At 37.4% G+C, this 21327-nt stretch overlaps 1 protein-coding gene across 2 annotated transcripts in view; it reads left to right on the top strand.

Moving 5' to 3' along the window:
• TSHR (thyroid stimulating hormone receptor) overlaps positions 1 to 21327 on the top strand; it is a 147462-nt gene that overhangs the window by 74427 nt on the left and 51708 nt on the right. For both annotated transcript variants that reach the window (XM_012758279.3, XM_076003621.1), the window contains exons 2-3: positions 1451 to 1522; positions 7204 to 7278. In XM_012758279.3, coding sequence (XP_012613733.2) covers positions 1451 to 1522; positions 7204 to 7278 — 147 coding nt within the window. The remainder of the gene's footprint in view (positions 1 to 1450; positions 1523 to 7203; positions 7279 to 21327) is intronic.

Raw genomic sequence — 21327 nt, 5'->3', positions numbered from 1 at the left:
ACAATAATGTATGCCCACAAGATTCTTGCATTAGGACAGCTCTTTAAGACTTTCTCTGGGCCTAAGAAACTCAGTATCCTTGGGTGATACCCAACAGGTGTGTGTCTTATCCTCTGTTTTCCTCTGGCATGACCCCAATTTTACACAGAAATTTTAGTAGAATAACTTATTCTTCTCATATCTTTTTTAACTTCAGAATCTTAGATCTGGACCAACATGCTATTAATCAATTAAGGGAGTCTAAGTGGGAAATATTAAAAGGAGGACAAGTAATTTATGGAACCTGAATTTCTGAAGTCATATTAAGGCAGCATTGGGCTTCAAGGTGAAACAGATGCTGAAAAGAGCTTAAAATTTACTCTTTTACTCATTCACATCACCTTCCTCTCACTCCAAGTTAATAGGTCCCTTTATAAATTAATTTGGCCCTTCTGATGCTTCAATTAGGCAGGTTACAGTACTCCAAAGAAAGCGTAGATCAAGGAAATAGATTGTTGAGAAATAACCCTATAGCTCAGAAGGAAAAATAAACAGTGTAGTCTACTATCTATAAATAAGGATACTAAATGGATGGTGTGTAATCACCAATATTTAAGTGGCAAAAACAGACATAAGGAAGAGGTCATTAGTGTGATGAGGCATTGTCTTTATGCAAAGTAAGTTATGGCACTAGGCCCGCATTTTTGCATACAAGATTCTATTCAAGTACTCACTCTAGTAAAGAGAGGAACTCAAAAACTAGACCACCTAGGTGGAGAGGTATATTGGAACACACGAAGGTGTATCATTACTTATGAGGAGAACATTCCCAGACTTCTAAAGAGTATCCAAAAAAAGCAAACTGGAGGAAAAGCCATAGCTTTAAGTTGCATATTCAACAAAGATGTCTTAAGATTTTGAGGAAGAGTTAACTCCTAATCAGTCAGTTATTTCCAAACTGTAGCAAGTAGATCAAGGTAATGGTTGAAGAGATCTTTGCTTGGGCAAAAAGATGGTAACCATACTAATATTTTTAATCTTTAAGATAAAATAAGTGGATTTAATTTCTCTTAGTATGTATTTAATATACATTCTGATGGCATTCTAAGACATTTCCATTGATAAATACATAATGTGCATTCAGTAGTCCTGACATACTTAAGAAATATTATGTTGCCCTGCAGTTAACAAATAAAGTGTAATATCAGGCAAGGCACACTAGTTTACTGCTAATTCATAAATGAAGTTTGAGGATTTGTTTCCTGCATGTAAATTTCAGTGCCAATTCTTGTCTTGTTGGAAAAAATATTTCATGTTGTATGTTTGTTGAGTATTATTTTTACTAATTATGTATGATGAACTGTATGTTGTAAAGACTGTCGTGCTTTTAATGTGTTCTTTTTATAATTTAGATGAACTATTAGAAAAGCCCGGTGATTAAAACTCTAATTGTGTAACTGTTTTTTTGTAGGAAACTTATTGAGACTCATCTGAAAACCATTCCCAGTCATGCATTTTCAAATCTGCCCAATGTTTCCAGGATGTAAGTAGTTTTGTTAAATATAAAATTTACATTTGTGACATGTTATTTTCTAAATGTCAAGAAAAATACTGGGTACTGGGTACTGCATAAGTCAATGGCATCTCCATTCTCCATTTTTAATGTATATTAAAATTTTGTGTACATATTTATTTGATTTTGCTCCACTCTCTAATTCCTAGATGATTCTTTTAAATCAAGTGCAAATTTAAATTCATTTGGCCTTGAGAAGTTCATAATTCTTGAGGTAGTTTAATATATCTTGAGATAGGGCAAAACTGGAATAGGGAATCTCTTCCATAGACAGATTTATGTATCTATCTCCAATCCATCTCTCTTTGTTACCAATTCTTGAATCACCTTTCACCACTAATACAAATATTTACATTTTGTCATAAACATTTTATCAATGCTTTTAGATTTCTCACTTTAAAAAATTAAAAATAATTCTAAACCTTAAAAACTGAATTGCTATCCACTCAGAGTAAGGAGAAAAAGGCATTCCATGATAAGTTAACAAAGAGTAGATCTGTGTATGAAATGAACCAGATCTTTATTTCATTTAATTGATTTTGACAGGCTTTCCAGATAATTAAATAATATAGCCAGGAGCAACCTGTAGGGTTTCTAGCTAAAACTATTCATTTCATGACCATTTCTGGTGTGTTAATTGTGTCATTTGAGCAGTTCTCAGCCAGAAACAATTTCGCCCCTAGAAGCACTTGGCATTTTTGGTTGTCATCATTGGAAAGGGGACAGCTACTGGCATTTAGGAGAAGAATGCTGCTGAACATTCTACAGTTCATAGGACAGTCCCCACAACAAAGAATTATCTATCCAAAATGTCAACAGTACTGAGGCTCCAGATCATTCTAACCAAACATCTCCACAGTTTTTGAAGTTGCTAACGAGGCCCTTCTTTCTTCAGATTTCTGCCTTTTTTGGTTTCCTTGATATTCTTCTCTCATCTCTCTTCATATTGTACTACCCTGGCTACTCTTCTTTGGTCTCCTTTCCTGATTTCCGTTTTATTTTTGCCACTTCCTTAATTACCAGTTCTTTCTTTGTGTATTCTGCCCTAATTCCTCTCTATTCCCATTCCTCTGGCTTCACTATTGCCCGATACAGCTAATCCCCATATGGATCCCTTTACCCCTGACTCACTCCTACAATCCAGGCCTAGATTACAAACTTCCTTCCAAATGTTCCCACTTTGATGTCCCACGAGCACTTCAAACTCAGCATATCCAAAATAGACATATCATCTTCCTCCCAACCTGCTCATTCTCTTTTTACAGCACCCCGATTTAGCATCCTGTAAACTAAAAACCTCAAATTCCCCTTCGGCTCTCCTTTTTCTCTCATTTCTCTTATACAACTGCCTATTTCGTGTCTCCACTTGGAGAGCTTGTTGAATAAATGAAGTAATAGCCACACATTTATTGAGCCCTGCTGTGTGCCTGGCACTTTGCTAGATGCTCTGTGTACAACAGTAGATGAGACTCATGGAGCCTCCAGTTTCATTCCTACAAGAGTGATGAATGCCATGATGGGCTCAGGTATTGGCTGCTGTAATATACATATTACTCATGTGTATATTACCTGAATTTGGCAGAGGAGAGGGGTTGGGGAAGACCTCCTGGAGGAAAAAAATGGCACCTGACCTGAGATCTACAATATCTAGCAAAAAGTAGATAGAAAGATAGTTCCAAGCAGAAAGGAAAAGCCTGGGCTTTCCTGGGACTTGAAATAAGTTTATTGGGGCTAGAACTTGGGCTGGGAGGGAGAAAGTAGAAAAAAATAAAACTGCAGGGTAACCACATTCAGGGTCTTGTGCATCTTGTGAAGGAGTCTGAAATTGTCCCTAAGGACCAAGCCATTGCATGGTTTTAAGCTGGCAAGTGAAATGATAAGATTTTAGACACAGTCCCTTGGCTGTGCCGTGAAGGCTTGAAGAAAAGGCTGCGGGCAGGGAGCTGGGGAAGAGGCTGATGCAGTGGCTAGGGGAGAGGAGATGGCAAATCGAATAATAGGGAGGTGAGTGGGAATAAAGAAAGCATACACAGATTTCACAAAAAATAAGGGAGAACTGGTAAAATTTAAAGTTGATTGATTTGGAGGTGGAGGAAATGGGAAAGAATTGCATCCAAGTTTCTGATGAGGACACCTGTGTGGATGACAAGCCCATTCACTGAGATAGAGGAGAAGCAATTTGTGTATTTGCTGTGGATGGGGAGGAGGTAGGTCAGGAGTCCAAGTTGGGGCATACAGCATTTGAGGTGCAGGTATATTCAGTAAACATCAGGACATAGACATAATTTTTTCATTGATTTGACCAATATTTTTTCAAACCTTCCTACGTGCCCATCATTGCTCTGAGAACTAGGGATACATCTGGAAACAAATGAACAAAGACACGTACCCCCACTTACATGTGAATGAGAGGAAATATACAATGAACCAAAAACATAATAAATAAGTGTTAATAAATTATATCCTAATGTAGAAGGGAAAAATATATATGGGAAAAAGATAAAAGTCAAGGAGAGTAAGGAGGATTGGAAGTTCTTTGTATGTAGGGGCACAAAGGGGAGTGGTTTGGGTAGAGATTATGACTTGAGAGTTATAAACAGATAGATGTTACTGGGACCAGGGGAAGGCCTCAGTAGAGGGGGACAGGCTAAAGAGAATGAAAGAAAGAACAATTTTAAGAGCATATGGTCCCCGAGGAGGCCAGGAAGATGGGATCCAAGTAGAAAGACTGCCCTTCTGTAGGAAGATTGTCACCTCTTGTGTCATGATAAGAACTTTACAATAAAAGATGGGGCAGATGCAGGTAAACTAATAGGCTTATTGGTGGAGAATTCAAGGAATCTTCATGCCAAGGCTTCAATCTTTTCTACAAATTGTTAAAATTATTAAAGATTATCTATTAAGATAGAGAGTAGGGGTGGCAGAGTTAGAAATTTGGGGAGAAGTTTTAAAATAAAAGTGGGGGGGGCAATAAGAAGATGGTTGATGAGCTATATGGGGCATCCAGGCAGATTTGAAGGCCCTGTCGAAGGTTCTTCCAGGGATATTGTGCTAGATTCTCCAGTCTGGGTTAATCGTTCCCTGATCAGAGCACTTAACACCTTGTATGTTAATGCCATTTACCTGTCTGTCTCACACTACTGTGAGTTCCTTGAAGCTAGGGAACAGGTTTGTTTTGTCATCGTCCAGAAAGATGTCTGACACACAGTAAATGTTCAATAGATATTTGATGAATGAAAGCACATACACATGCATGAATAATAATGATTTCATATATCTCAAGGGGGAAGAATGTAATCACCAAGACAACCCTAGGTTTGTCTGGGACAGTCCAAATTCCCACCTGTTATTCTGGCATAATTATAAACAGCACCCTGTTTTAACTCACAAAAATATCCTAGTTTGAATGACAAATGGTATGGTCACTGTAATGATTATACAAGATTTATATGCTAAGAGCAAATCTGAAAAAGTGGGATCTGATTTTTTTCCCTAGCTTTAAAAATGGGAGGCCAGCACGGTGGCTCATGCCTATAATCCCAGCATTTTGGGAGGGCAAGGCAAGATAATCACTTGAGGCCAGGAATTTGAGACCAGTCTGGGCAACATAGCAAGACCCCATCTCTGTAAAAAAAAAAAAAAAAAAAGTTTTTGTTTTTTTTTTTTAATTAGCCAGGCACAGTGATGTGTGCCTGTAGTCCCAGTTACTCAGGAGGATGAGGCAATAGGATCACTGGAGCCCAGGAGTTCAAGACTATGGTGAGCTATGATAGTGCCACTGCACTTCAGCCTGGGAAACAGAGTGAGACCCTCTCTCTAAAACAAACAAACCAAAAATGGGATAAGTAAGCAGGGAATCATTACCTTCATCCTACTGAATAAATGATTCGTACATATGTCTTCACAACCGAGCTTTAATATAACCTTTCAAAGAGGTGTCATTAGGTTACAAAAAGTGGAACTTCAGTCTTAGGATGTGAGATGAATGGCTACCCCTTCAAACTTTTGAGAAAAGTTCACATTTCATAACTAAGAAATGCAGTAGAAAATTTAGAGCAATGGATATGATGCAAACTTAGGGAAACAAGTTGGCAGCCTTCAAAATGAATGAATCTTGCTCATCTAGAGGGCTCAGAATCATCCATGGTAAAGCCCCCCAATCTCTACACAAGAAATTAGTTCTTTTCAATGTGTTCCATTGTTCCTCTATGTTGGAGGTATATTTGGATCAAAACCATTTATATAATGTTATTATCCACAAGAGGCAAAGGGTTGGGAGACTGGATAAATCAAAGGATAATTGTTTAGAGAAGAGGTAATTCAAAACAGAAAGCACAGGACCATTAGAATACTCACAATAAACAAGATAAAAGCTCAGAAGGGAATAATCAGCACTCCTCTTATAAACTTTGTATCAGTGAAAATATTTTGCTGACAGATTCAATTCAAATAATAGGCCAATTGTACTCAACCTGGCTAGCCCATTAGAATTACCTAAGAAGCTTTTGAGAAATAAAAATACATATACAGCCATACCACTCTGAACGCACCTGATCTCGTCTGAAAAATAAAAATGCTTGACCTATTCCTCATAAATTGATTTAATTATCCTAGACTGGGTCTTAGACATCTGTGTGTTTTAAAAGCCCCACCAGTAGTTTCATTGTATGTCCAGGGTTGAGAATCTCTGCTATGTGTACAGCCAGAAACCATCTGTTAACTGTTAGTTTTCCCAAATGTCATAGAAATGCCTCTCAATAGAAAATGGTCGTTGAATTTGGCTGCATTAGTCATTTTCATTACAAGATGGAATTTGAGGAAGCTATTTGAAACATTCCTTACATATTCTTTAATTGCATTTAGGAATTTCGCTTTTCTTCTTTTTTAGTACTTAAAACTTTTGGGTTACCTCTGGCTTACAAAATGTAAGACAAATCTTGAATTTCTAGCCTCATTCAAAATCAAGAAGGGAAGTCTTGAGAGAATATGTAGTCATCACCCTATGGAATGTTCTATTATAGAATTGTGGTTTTCTCTTCATTTTCTTTGAAACTACATTTCTAATCCCATGCTATCACAGATTCCATTAAAATTTCTTCTTATTCATTCTAGTGTCATCTTCTAATACTTTCATTTTTTGCAACTTTGAGTAACTTATCTATTCATTTGTTCATTTTATTGAGAGTCTACTATATGCCAATTACTCTAAAAGACACAGAAGACTCAATGGCCAAAGACAGACACTGGTTCTGCATTTCAGAGAACTTACAGTCTAAAGAAACATCATAAATCAAATATCATCCAAACAACTGGGGAGTTCCACTGAGAATTAGTGAAAGGAGAAGTTTACGGTGCTATAAGGATATAAATTGGACCTAATCAGGAAGTTCGGATAAAGTTTTTCAAGGAAGTGACAGTTGAATGAGAACTTAAGATGAATAGGACATAATATATTGGGAAAGTTTCAGGTATCATGGGATTTGAAAAAAAAGTAGCAATTAATTTTAATGTAATTTGGGAGAACCTATGAGGGTTATGCATGTTGCATGATTTGGGAAGCCCATGACAAAGAAGTTATGTCAAAAATAGTATGTCTGGAGTTTACAACCCTACTAACCTTCTACTTTGTCTTATATTTTTCTGACCTTCAGCTACTTATCTATAGACGCAACTCTGCAGCGGCTAGAATCACATTCCTTCTACAATTTGAGTAAAATGACTCACATGTAAGTATAAGGAAAAATGCAGCATAGACCTAAGCCACAGCCACCCTTGATTGATAATTGTGAGGTTCCAGATGGCAATGGGAGCTGATTTCTAGATCAGGGGTCAAAACTTCTGTTTATAGGCCGGGCGAGGTGGGTCACGCCTGTAATCCTAGCACTCTGGGAGGCCGAGGCGGGTGGATTACTTGAGGTCAGGAGTTCGAAACCAGCCTGAGCAAGAGCAAGACCCCGTCTCTACTATAAATGGAAAGAAATTAATTGGCCTACTAAAAATATATACAAAAAAAAAAAAAATTAGCCGGGCATGGTGGCGCATGCCTGTAGTCCCAGCTACTTGGGAGGCTGAGACAGGAGGATCGCTTGAGCCCAGGAGTTTGAGGTTGCTGTGAGCTAGGCTGACGCCACGGCACTCACTCTAGCCTGGGCAACAAAGCGAGATTCTGTCTCAAAAAAAAAAAAAACCAACTTCTGTTTATGATCAAATTCTTAACTTGTTCTCACTCTCAGTTTATATTAATCCACCCTAATTACCTCTTACCCCCATGGTTGGAAGTTAAAGACGTTAGAAGTTTGTTTTTGAACTGCTATCCATTCTATCACTACTGTATCAGCATATTTTATTGGTGTGAATATCCGTGAGTCACTAAATATTTACTGAGTACCTGTGCAAGATTCTGCCAAACTGACATTTTGTTCCTTAATCAAGACAGAGAAGAGTTGCTTAGTGAGGTTAGAATAGAAGGGGGGTTACAACTCTAGCTCTGGAGTTGGTCAGAGTTGTATTTGAATACTGGCTTCTCTGCCTACTCGCTATCTAACCTTGGACAAGTTACTTGATTTTTCCTAGCCTCATTTGGGTAGTAAAAGTTCCAACTTCATATGTTTATTATAAATATTGAATGATATAATGTATGCAAGCATTTAACATAGTGCCTAGCATATCAAAACCAATCAGCACACTTCAGAAATAATGTCTTTTATTTCTCTAGTACATTATAATCTATAAAAAGTTGTACATAAATATTCACACTGCATTTTTAAAGTAGCCATATATTATTAAATATTAACTCTATTTTCTTGATGAGAAAACAAAAATATTTATCTATAAATACTTAGTATATTCTAGACATTATACTAAACTTTTTTTTGAACAATATTTAACCCTTAAAACAGCAACCCTGTGAAATAGAGATTATTATTTCCATTACTTATATAAGAAAAATATAAATCCCAAGAGGCTGAATATATTTCCCTTGGTCACAAAGTTACTAGGGGACAGGGCCAGAATCTTTATATTAATACTATAAATTTCTAACTTAAAAATTCTTACCCTGTGTGCTACATTCTGCTGCCTTCAAGAATAGTGAGGCCCAAAATGTTGCTTGCAACTATGGTGTGCTAGCTTACACCAGATCAACCATTAGTCTGAGAATAACTAGAGGAGCTAGATTTTAAAAAAATTTTGTTGTTGTTGTTTAAAGGTATTGGAATATTATGAAGGCTGGAAGGATTTGAGGGGAGATAAGCAAATCCCAAAAATATCACTTGGTTTTATTCCCCTTGAGGTATTTGCTGAATTGTAAGGAACAGCTTAAAGGCCGAGAGGCTGAACAGAGGTCTAAGCAGTCTCACGGGGCTGGGAAAATAAAAATTGGAGTTCAGGAATCGCTAAGAAGGATGGATCCTATTAAACACCCCAGGATTTTAGCAAGGATCCCTAAATAACTTTATCCTATATGTATGGGGTAACTGGAAATAGATCAGCCCTCACAAAGACTAAAACCCAGCTTTAAATGAGTAAAAAATAACCAGGCATACAAAAAAAAAGAATATAAGGGGGAAAAAATATCAAGAAGAAAACAGACAACAGAAATGATCCACAGGAGATTCAAATGATATAGTTATCAGACATAGACTTAAATAAAACAACTATAATTAATATATTCAAAAATTTAAGTAACGAGAATTTTTTTTTCTTGAGATGGAGTCCCGCTCTGTCACCTGGGCTAGAGTGCTATGGTGTTAGCCTAGCTTACAGCAACCTCAAACTCCTGGGCTCAAGTATTCTCCTGCCTCAGCCTCCTGAGTAGCTGGGACTACAGGTGCATGTCAATGTACTTAGCTAATTTTTCTATTTTTTGTAGAGATGGGGTCTTGCTCTTGCTCAGGCCGGTCTCAAACTCCTGACTTCAAGTGATTCTCCCACCTCAACCTCCCAGAGTGTTAGAATTACAGGCATGAGCCACCACACCCAGCCAAGAGAATTTTTATAATAGAACTGTAAACTATAAAAAAAGAATCAGTTGTAAATTCTAGAATTTAAAAAGTCAATAACTGAAATAAAAACCTAAATAGATGAGTTTGACAATAGATTAGATGTAGCTCAAAGGATAATTAGTAACGTGGAAGATAGATCAGAAGAATATATACAGCCAAAAGCATAGAGAGAAAAATAAAATAAGAAATATATAGCATCATAAAAAGTCTAGTGTACTCATGATTAGATCCCAACAAAAAGAGAAAAACAATGAGAGAAGCAGTATTCAAAAGAAATTTTCCAAAGCTCTTATGAAACATCAAATCACAGATATTAGAAATACTATAAACAAAAGGATAACTACAAAGAAAACCACATCAAGGCACATCATAGTAAAAGTACGTACAACCAAAGACAAAAAGAAAATCATAAAAAGCAACAAGGAAAAAATAGATAATACTTTCAATAACATAACAAGACTGATTGCTGACTTTTCAACAGAAATGATGCAATTCATAAAACAATAGAAAGATATATGCAGAGAATAAAACAGCAAATATCTCCAAACTCAACAAAAAAGATTCTTTAAAATTGAAACATACTTCAAGCACACAAAAATTGAAAGAATTTATTACCATTAGGCTTATATTAAAGGAACTGCTAAAGGGAATTATTAACACAAAAGGAAAATGTCTCACATGGTAACACATTTCTGTGTAGGAGGAAATGAAAAGCAACAGAGAAGGTAAATGTATGAGTGAATATAAATAAACCTTGACTGCTCAACACAAAACAAACAAAATAATATCTTAGGGGGTTTAAAATAGGCAATCCTGCTCTACATGATAGTGTAGGATCATACAACTATGCTGACTGAAACAGTGCAAAGCAATCTTAATAATCAATGAGAAAGAATAGGATTATTTTGTGACTTAATATTTTTTTCAAAACATTAAACTTCTTTTTTTTTTTTTTTGAGACAGAGTCTCACTTTGTTGCCCAGGCTAGAGTGAGTGCCATGGCATCAGCCTAGCTCACAGCAACCTCAAACTCCTGGGCTCAAGCGATCCTCCTGCCTCAGCCTACCAAGTAGCTGGGACTACAGGCATGCGCCACCATGCCCGGCTAATTTTTTCTATATATATTAGTTGGCCAATTAATTTCTTTCTATTTATAGTAGAGACGGGGTCTCACTCTTGCTCAGGTTGCTTTCGAACTCCTGAACTCAAACGACCCGCCTGCCTCAGCCTCCCAGAGAGCTAGGATTACAGGCGTGAGCCACCGCGCCCGGCCTAAAACTTCTTTTAATTTTAGTTATAAAGGCATAGGAAAAATATTACAGTAAAACTAATATTTATTTAGTGCACTATAATTTTAACCTTAGAAACACTTAGAATTAAAATATTTCATTGCTTTGTAAGAACTTAGCCAGAGTGGCTTGAACAGTTCTTGCTCTCTTTATCTTTGCTGCATAACTTATAAGACAGTATCTTTTTAATTCTTGAAAAATTATCAAATATTCTTTCTAGGTCTGGATCAGTTTCTACCATTTTATCCTTCACTTTTTCAATGTCATAGAATATTTTCAAAAGTTCCTTTAATGTAAATGTTTACCAACCTCATTTTTGGGGGGACATCTTCATCCTTTTCTTCACAACTACTATTCTCATTTATGTCAATAATTTGCCTTCACTAAGTTCCTTTAATTGAATATCTAGAGCTTCTCAGATAGTGGTAATATCAATATTCCCATGTTAACTATTTCTTCTATAACTCCATTTACATTTTTTTTTTTTTTTGAGACAGAGTCTCGCTTTGTTGCCCAGGCTAGCGTGAGTGCCATGGCGTCAGCCTCGCTCACAGCAACCTCAAACTCCTGGGCTCAGGCAATCCTCTTGCCTCAGCCTCCCGAGTAGCTGGCACTACAGGCATGCGCCACCATGCCCGGCTAATTTTTTGTATATATATTAGTTGGCCAATTAATTTCTTTCTATTTTTATATAGTAGAGACGGCGTCTCACTCTTGCTCAGGCTGGTTTCGAACTCCTGAGCTCGAGCAATCCGCCCGCCTCAGCCTCCCAGAATGCTAGGATTATAGGCATGAGCCACCGCGCCAGGCCTCCATTTACATTTGATTCAAATTCCACTGTCAGAATTATCACATTTCATTTCTTTGCTTCATTTTCATCTTTTTTGATTGATCATGCCTTCAATTAACCATTTTTATAAAATGTCATAAGGGTTTATTACTGAGAAACCTATAGGAACCACAACTGCATGTTTCTTATTTGTGAGTAAACTGAACAACAGATATGCAGTGGCCAGTTACCAATGACTTTGAAGGAAGTGATAGCATTGGCCACTTCTTATGGTATGCACCTGTTATTTACATAGTGACTTGTGGACTGAAGAACTGGTAACAAAATTTATACTTTATTCAATTACAGTTAATATACTATGGTAACTTAAATTTGGATCATGTTGTCAAGAACATTTATTGTTTAAAATTAACTAAATCATGATAACTGAACTTCATGGATATTGAAATGTGAGCAAGGAATGCTGTATATATAGAATTAAAATATACAATGGCAAAAAACAAAAGCTGAGAGGCTATAAATGATACTAAAGTATTCTAAGGAATTTGGATTATCTGAGAAGGGTTAAAAGTACTAACTTTCATATTAGACTTTTATAAATCATGAATAAATATTTTAATCTATAGGGTAGCAGCTAAAATAACTATAGACGAATGAATGAATAACTGACAAGTTAATAGTAGTGGAGAATGGAATAATAAAAAGGCAAGAAGTTAGAAGAAATAAGGAACTGCTGGAACAAATAGAAGATTTAACTCCAAATAATCAGAATTTACATTAACTGCATTAAACATAAAAGGACTAAATACACTAATTAAAACACAAAGATTGCCAGATTGGTTAATTAAAAAGCCAGGATAAGCTGTTACTACTCAGAAATTCTCTTATTTGCACCCAAATGCATTCCCAGCTGATACCTCAGCAAGTTTTATAACCCCTATTCTACAGAACTTATTATGTGCTATGGCAAAAAGGGAAAAGTTAGTATATTAAAAGATGATTAATTAGTAATGAAAACTTACCAATTTGGTTGTTTGCCTACATTCTGCAAAAGAAAAATTTAAATATATGTACCATATATACTAGATTGTATAAGATCTAGATCATATATTTATGTACTTATATTATTCTTATATAACACAAAATAAAAACTCCTAGATTTCACATTTGTGCAAAGTTATAAATATTCCTTGATCCCCCCATTATTTTCTTAAGTGAAATTTGTAACATTAACTTTAACATATCCCTATTCTTTCTTTATATCCCTCTTTCTAGATCTTTTCTTTTCCTTGTAACATTAGTCCTATACTGAATGATTGCCTTGTCCAAAAGCCACATTTTTAAATAAAAAGATTATAGATAGCCCCCTTATAAGTATGAAAAAACGAAATTATACTGCTTACAAGAGACATATTTTAAACATACTAACATAGAAAGGTTAAAAGTGAAAAAAGAAAAATATATAACATGAAAACAGTAAAGAGAAAACTGATGTAAATATACATATATGTAAATCATAAAGTCTTACTCTATATAAAAAGGGGCACTTCATAATGATAAAAAGAATTACTATACCAAAAAGATATAATGATTCTAAATCTAATGTCTACATGAAAACAGCTTCAAATCATATAAAGCAGAAATTGGTAGAACTTAAAACGAAAAACAGATAATCTACAAACATAGTGGGAGCTGATTTTAGTATAGTTTTATCAATAACAGATAGAAAAAACATACCAAAAAGTAAATAACTATACTGATAAAAATTTGATAAGATTTGAACATAATATACAAATTTGACCTTATTGACTTATAAAAAATATTATATCCAACAGTTACAGAGTACATACTCTTTTCAAGGAAATATGGAACATTTACTAAAATTTGCCATATGTGGAACCGTAAAAGTCTCAAAAGCTTACCAAAAAATTAAAATCGAGCATGTTCTCTAACTAATAAATAACCTGACTTCTAAATAACTCTGACTTATAATTAAACATAGATCAAGGAAGAAGTCACAATAGACATTGAAACAAATTTAACTAAATGATATTATTAATGAAATTAGGACATATTAAAACCTGTGGAATGCAGTTAAAATCATGCTCAGAGAAAAATACATAGCCTTCAAAAGATATATTAGAAAGAAAGTAAAAATAAATCATTTATGTATCCTTCATAAGAAATTTATTTTAAAAAGTAGTAAATTTAAACCAAAAACAATAGAATAATACTGAGGCCCAGGAAAACTGAGGATCCAGTACAATAAGGACAACAGTCAACAAAATTCAAAACCAAATCTTCTGACTCCAAATGTAATATTCATTTACCAACAATTTGGGGTTTTTGCCCCCTCATCAAAAATTAAATAGAGCCCCATTAAAAACCCTGTTGATCTTTAAGCAACCATTTTGTTTTTGTTATGAACTTTCTTTCTCACAAGGATTCTGGTTGTTATTTATAAGTTCTTTTATAAATATTGATTATTTCCCCCACTGAGCAAAACATACTAACTTCTTAGAGCAAAGGAAACTATTAAATACAGTATTTAAATAGAGGATGAGTTTAAAAATGGATTTTTAGTCTCTGAGCCAGTGGGTCATGGGAAAGAGTGATCAAACATGCTTTATTGTAATTTTCCCAGAAAGATCAATGATTTTGCATTCCAAAATAATAACATAAAACAATAGTTTTTAATAACTTAGAACGACTAAAAACAAATGTGGGTTTGACTTGACAGATGTCAAATAAAAATATGGATACTAAAGAAATAGCCATCCTTTTTCCAGGAAATTTCATCTCTTTTTATCTTATTAAATCAATAAAATAAATTTAAGCTATATGGTGGTCAATAATCTAGCTAGGTAAAAGACTCAATACTGGATATTTGGGTGTTTAGTTTCAGGTCTAATTCTGATGCACTATTTTTCTATGGAAAAATCATTTAACTTTAAATTGCTTCCTCAGTAAACTGTTAGCTTTTAGCAACTATTTATGTTTTATTTTAAAAAGTTTTTACTAACAGAAAATACTTATATTTATAGGTGTTCTTTGCTTCTGGTTTATGCTCAGATTAAAATTAATATTAATTAAAAAAGGATTTTCAAAAGGATATTTGCTTTATATATTTGAACTATTAAGTCTAATATCTTAGAAAATAAAAGAATAATGCATTGTGCATTCTTCAAATTTTCTACATATACATCTAACTTTATGTGCAAATGGTATGGTCAGCAGAAAAAATAAGTGAAGATTTTTGGGTGCATGCCACCCAAATGTTTAATACATTTATTTTGTAATCATTAATTAAACAGTGACTATCAACTAAGAATTATGCTACTCACATAAAAACAAAGCTGAAAAAATTACTCACCTTCTCTCAAGGGATTGGGAATGGCTTTGTGGATATAAGGCATGAAACCAAATATTAATATAGAATGATTTGTTTAATTTATAGACCCCAAAGTACCATCAACCAAACTCTTCTGGGATTCCTGAGTATAGAATTCAAGCCTTCTGGTTTATTTAGGAAAGAGAGCTCTTCACTATGTTGGATTTGCTGCAAGGGTAGATGCTAAACTAAAGACTACATATTTCAAATATCAATTCTTATTGCATTTATTGAAAAGCCTCAATAAGGAGAACATCAGCAGTAAAAGAACATTACGTTATTCTGTTTCATAAATGTGCCCCCCTGCCAGCTGTCCTTCCTCTGATATTTTTTGGTCATGTTATTTGATAAATAGTAGGCTGAGCTAGGGCTACAGACGAACTTGCAGTTCCCCATCACCGCTACTAATCATCCCCGCCAATGCCTGTTCAACCTTCCTCTGGTAAAGCTCTCTACATACATTTCTAAGAGGGCTTCCTAATGCATCTTTACATTTTGTTCAGTGATATGAATTGGACTGTTAAAACATAAGCACTAAAATTGTTTGTTAGTGACCTAGAGCTGGCATTCCAAAAATAAAAGAACTATTCATTCAATAAATACAGTATGTTTAACACTGTGTTAAACCTGTGGCTATTACATCCTACAAAGCTATATTCAAGATTCAAAAGAGTGGATCATTCTATTTTTATCCAAACTCTTTCCCCTTGGCCTCTGTGATACCACAGTCCTGGTTGTATTCCTACCTTGCTGGTCAGTCTTTCTCATCATCATCTGCTGGCTGCTTCTCCTTCCTCACTTCTAATTATTGGGGTTCCATATGGCCCAATCCTGTGTCCTCTTCTCTTGTCGCTATACCTACTTCTGCTATGTACTCTTATCTAACAATTTTCAGGCCTCTCCTCTTAGTGTTGAACTAAGTTGATATCTGCTTGATATCTCCTCTCAGATATCTCACATATGTATATCACATTTTAAGTATTCAAAACTGAACTCTTAGACAGCAAGATGGCTGACCAGAGACACCAGCTACCAGGTTGTCTCAGAAAGAAGGAAAAGTTTTAGATGAAAAAGAAAAAGCAAACAACTGCAGGTTGGATGTAATTCCGAGGGAAAAGTGCCAGAACCTACAAGAGTTTCCACAGAGAGAAGTTGCAGAGAGGAACAAGCAACAGCAAGACACTGACAGAAGTCAACCCCAGAGAGGCTTGGAGTCCAGCAAAAAGGGTAGGTGGAGTGGTGTGTTTCTCCCTCCCTCACGTCTCTGGCAGTCAGCAGGCTCCCAAGCTGCTAAAGAGCATTTCTCACTCCACAAACCCAAAAGCTGCTGCCAGCAGTGAACTGGGAGCTTCCTGAGGACAAAGCACCAGGCTTCCAGCATCCATGTGGTGCTTCCTGTAACCACAGACTTGAGCCAAGATGGCAGGTGCCATATTGCTTCTCTACCCACGGTGTGCCTTTGTTCTCCCCACGGGGCTTCAGGCCTCGGTTTTTTTTTTTTTTTTTGAGACAGAGTCTCGCTTTCTTGCCTAGGCTAGAGTGAGTGCCGTGGCGTCAGCCTAGCTCACAGCAACCTCAAACTCCTGGGCTCAAGCGATCCTCCTGCCTCAGCCTCCCGAGTAGCTGGGACTACAGGCACGAGCCACCATGCCCGGCTGATTTTTATATTATATATATTAGTTGGCCAATTAATTTCTTTCTATTTTTATGGTAGAGACGGGGTCTCGCTCAGGCTGGTTTTGAACTCCTGACCTCGAGCAATCCGCCCGCCTCGGCCTCCCAGAGTGCTAGGATTACAGGCGTGAGCCACCGCGCCCGGCCAGGCCTCAGTTTTTGTCTTGCTCATTCCCACACAAACATTTCCCAACTCCAGCCCAGACTGTGGGAGCCACAGGGGCCAGTGGGCCCCGAGGGATCTGTGTGACCCCAGAGGCTGGACATTGTGGGTGAGATGCCTTCCGGAGAACCAGACAGAGTGCTAGCTGTCTCCATTCAGGCTCTTTTCCTCTCTTTCCCCTGCCCTGCCCCCAGTTGCTAAGAGAGATGCTTGAGCTGGGGTTCTCAGGAGCTGCTGTTTCCCCTTTGTTGGGGCTTTCACAGAGAGGCTCACACCTTTGCTCTTAAAGACCAGCTGAGGAGGGCTCAGACTATGAGCTCCCTACTCCCCGGCCCTCCCCGGTGCTGCTTGCCTGGCGGCTCCATCAGAGCAGGGTTTAGCCTGAAGCAGAGGGACATCAAACCTGCTTGAGCACCCCATAAGCAACTTGAGACCAGAACACTTCTGCCTGTCACAGTCAGGGACTGATCTTCAGGGACCTGGGGACAGGACTGCAGGCCAGATCCTACACCCTCAGGACTCAATCCTGTTGCTCAGGGGCATGAAGAGGAGATTTGTGAACTAATCTCACTAACCGAGGAAGCCCTTGTGGGCAGAAATGAAAGAGAGCACAGCATGGGTCCCAGCCACAAGCTGCACTCATGGAGCACCCCTCCCCCCACAGAAAAGCCATACTTTCAACCCAGAGCAGGATCCTGGATACGGACACTCACAATCTGCAGTGCCATGACTGGGAAGCTCAGCTAGTGAGAATGGCTTTTATCAAAAAGTCTCCAAACAACAAATGCTGACATGGATGCAGAGAAATAGGAAAACTCATACACTCACTGTTGGTGGGACTGCACGTTAGTACAACCTCTATGGAAAACAATATGGAGATTCCTCAAAGAACCAAAAGTCTACCTACCAGTTGATCCAGCAATCCCACTACTGGGTATTTACCCAAAGGAAACAAAGTTATTTTATCAAAAAGACACCTGCACTCAAATGTTTATTGCAGCACAATTCACAATTGCAAAGATGTGGAATCAACCCAAGTGCCCATCAATTCATGAGTGGATTAACAAAATGTGGTACATGTATACTATGGAATACTACTCAGCCATGAGGAAGGATGAATTAAGGCCTTTTGCAACAATTTGGATGGAACTAGAGACCATTATCCTAAGTGAAATATCTAAACAATGGAAAAACAAACACCACATGTACTCTCTATTAAACTGGAACTGACTGATATGCACACAGGGAAGCAAAACTCAGTGGAAATCAAGCATGAGGGATGGGGGGAGGAGAGGTTGGGCTTAAACCTACCTAATGGGTACAGTGAACAGTATCTGGGTATTGAGTATACTTATAACTCTGACTTGAGCATAACAAAATTGATACATGTATCCAAAAACATCCATACCCCCATAATATGTTGAAATAAAAAATAAATAAAAGAAAAAACTGAACTCTTAATAGTCCTCCTGAAATCTACTACTCCTTCAGTGTTTGCTGAGCCAGTAAATTGCCCCTCCACTCATCCAGATGCAAATCCCAGATACCTGAAGGGTATCACTATACCTTCTTTCCTCATCATCCACTTCTAATCCTTCACCAAGTCCTGTTAATTCTGTTGCCCTAATATATAAAATGTACTGTTAGGTTTATTCCAGGCGGGAACCTGAAAAGTATGTATAGGACCGAATGTGGTTAATGCAAAATTTAGGCTTGTAAAACAATAGCCACGGGAGTCTGGGGAGTCCCTGGACTTTGTAGATCTGGCAGATGGCTGCAGCCAGCATTCCTTCCCCCTCCCTTCCTGATGGAGACCAAGGCTATCCCTCCCCCCCCCCCAGCTCTCCCGATAAGGATGACACCGGAGCAGAAGGATGGATGTGACTGGGGCCAAGGGGTAGTAGGAGTCAGTTGTTTGAAGAAGAATTTACTACAAACAGCTGTTCTGCCTGCCTTCCTCTGCTACATGTAGCAGGAAGCAATTCTTCATCTGCCAGTTTGGCCCAGAAACAAAAAACTGTGCAGGGCAGGTGGGGGGGGGGTTACGAAAACCCTCACTAACCCCCTTCTGTGCTGACTCTCTTTTCGGACTCAGCCCACCCGCACCCGGGTAAACATAGCCTGTGTGTGAAATGTCTCCTTTGGGTCATTTGTTCACCCTTTCATGTATCCTTTTCCTTTTCACTGCTGCCACTTTTATCTAAGCCACCATCATCTTATGCTTGAACTACAATAATTTTAGAGCTTAACTGGTCTTTCCAATTTTGACCGCCTTTAATTCATTATCTGCACAGCAGCCAGAGCGATTTTTCTTGGGTAAAATCCAACGAACTTAACATAAACTTCTGCTGTTTTCTTGAGGTATCTCTTGTTCATCTTTCTCTTTTTTTCTTCTTGCATTTGCCCCTAGAAGTCCATCTCCTTTTTTGCCTTTCCTCCTCTTTCCTTGTGGCCTCTCCCACCTCTTTCTTCTTTTCCAGCCTCCATGTAAGTTGCCAGCCTCACTTCATCAATTCTTACTAGTGGCAGTGTTTTATTTTCCTTTTATTCTCTACCTTTTAGGCTGACCAAGGTGGGTTGCATTGTCTTTCATTGTGACATTCTCTTGGGCCATGTGCTCAAGACTGCTTGTTTTACAATACTCCCTTATGGAGCAATTTTCCAGACTAAAAACCACACTCAACTTCCAAACTTTCATAACTAGTTTACATTTGTTAGTCTCTGACAGAACCTCAAACTCTCCTACCCAAACGGAAAACTCTGGCAAGTTTATTGCTCACCTTGAAAAGAGAGAGATTCACATCAGCAGAGACTAATAGTTGATGGAGCGGCAAGGTGGGATACTTATGAGATTTTGAAGTAGGATGGCCAACTCTCCCAGTTTGCTCATGACAGTGGGAATTCCAAGGGTACAGAGCTTTAAGATTTGAAATCACGACGAAACACAAAGGGGTTTAAACGGGATCTTCCCATGCAGGGTCTTGGTTGGGTAAGAATCATAGCATAATAGTTTAGGATTAGAAGGTGAGGATTTTGAAATGAGGGCTTCTAAGAGTCTTGGGATATAAACGGTAGACGCTTTCTGTTGAAGCATTGTTGGGGAATTTCTTTCTAAAAGTTTCTGTAATTAACAATAAAGTTATTTGCCCGGGTAAGAATCTTGTGGAATAGTAAATTTACATTAATGAAGACAATGGACCAGTAAGGGAATATTACTACTAACATAAACAGTAAGCTGTTTGTGTAGGGAGGAGGAAGAGTAGATGGTTTCTGTTCTCAGAATTGATTCCATCCTTTCTTTTTTAAGGTCTGTTTCATATTCAATGTCCTTAGTCAAAATACCTCATCTAGCAGGCTTTTATTTTTAATTTTGCAAGGATATTGCAACACTTCCAACCCAAAGTCCCTAATGTCCCTTCTAGCTTTCATTCCACTCATGAAAATAATAATAATAAAGCCATTATTTATAGAACCCTCACTGCGTGAAGGCCACATACAAAATCCCTTAGAGATATTATTTAATCCTCACAAAAGCCCTATGACACAGGTCCCTATTTTATAGAAGAGGAAACTAGCTCAAAGAGGTCAAGAAATTTTTCCAAGGTCATGTAGCAAGAAGTGGCAGAGCCAAGGTTCTATCTCAGGCCCATCTGACGACTCAACAATAAAAAGGAGCAAACTATTGACTCACACTACAACGTGGATGAACCTCACAGACATCACACTAAGTTAAAGAAGACAGACACAAAAGACTACCCATTATATGATTCCATTTATGCGAAATGTCCAGATAAGGCAGATTAATAGATAGAAAACAGATCAGTGGTTTCTAGGCATGAGGGAGGGAGTGGGGATGAGCTGTAAACAGGCATGTGGTCACTTTTCTCATTGACAGAAATGTTCTGAAACTGTGATGATGGTTGCACAATTCTGTATATTTACTAGAAACCATTAAAATTTATACCCACAATGCATGAATTTCATGGAAGGCAAATTCTTCTTCAATAAAACTGTTTAAAAATTGTAGAGGTCATATTCTAAGCTTTCTGATGGGCATGACCAATGACTAGACACAGGTCCCTTTAGGAATAAAGCCTCAGATACCATCCCTAAGGAGAAAGCCTACAGGTCTTTCTGCGTTCTTATATACTCTTCATATAAGTATAAGGAATGCCTTTAAATTCTTTTAGCCAATCTACCTATGTTGAATACATTTACTTTTCCTGGTGAGAGTCCATTTCTAACAATCACTAATTTCACTAATGCACACTGTGTATTCTTGATCAGCATGTACATAAACCTAAGTATGTAGGCTACAGACACAAGATATCACACCACATATGCAGAAGAGTCTTAAATCGCTGAAGTTACAGAGTAAACCCAAGTGAACTGTGAGGACCCACTACCTCCACTACATCTGAAATAGCAATGACAGAAGGAAGAGCCTCACCGCCCATCTTGCTGT

This window comes from Microcebus murinus, chromosome 6, assembly GCF_040939455.1.
Source record: "Microcebus murinus isolate Inina chromosome 6, M.murinus_Inina_mat1.0, whole genome shotgun sequence".
Taxonomy (NCBI): Eukaryota; Metazoa; Chordata; class Mammalia; order Primates; family Cheirogaleidae; genus Microcebus; species Microcebus murinus.
This window is presented reverse-complemented; position numbering and strand designations above follow the sequence as displayed.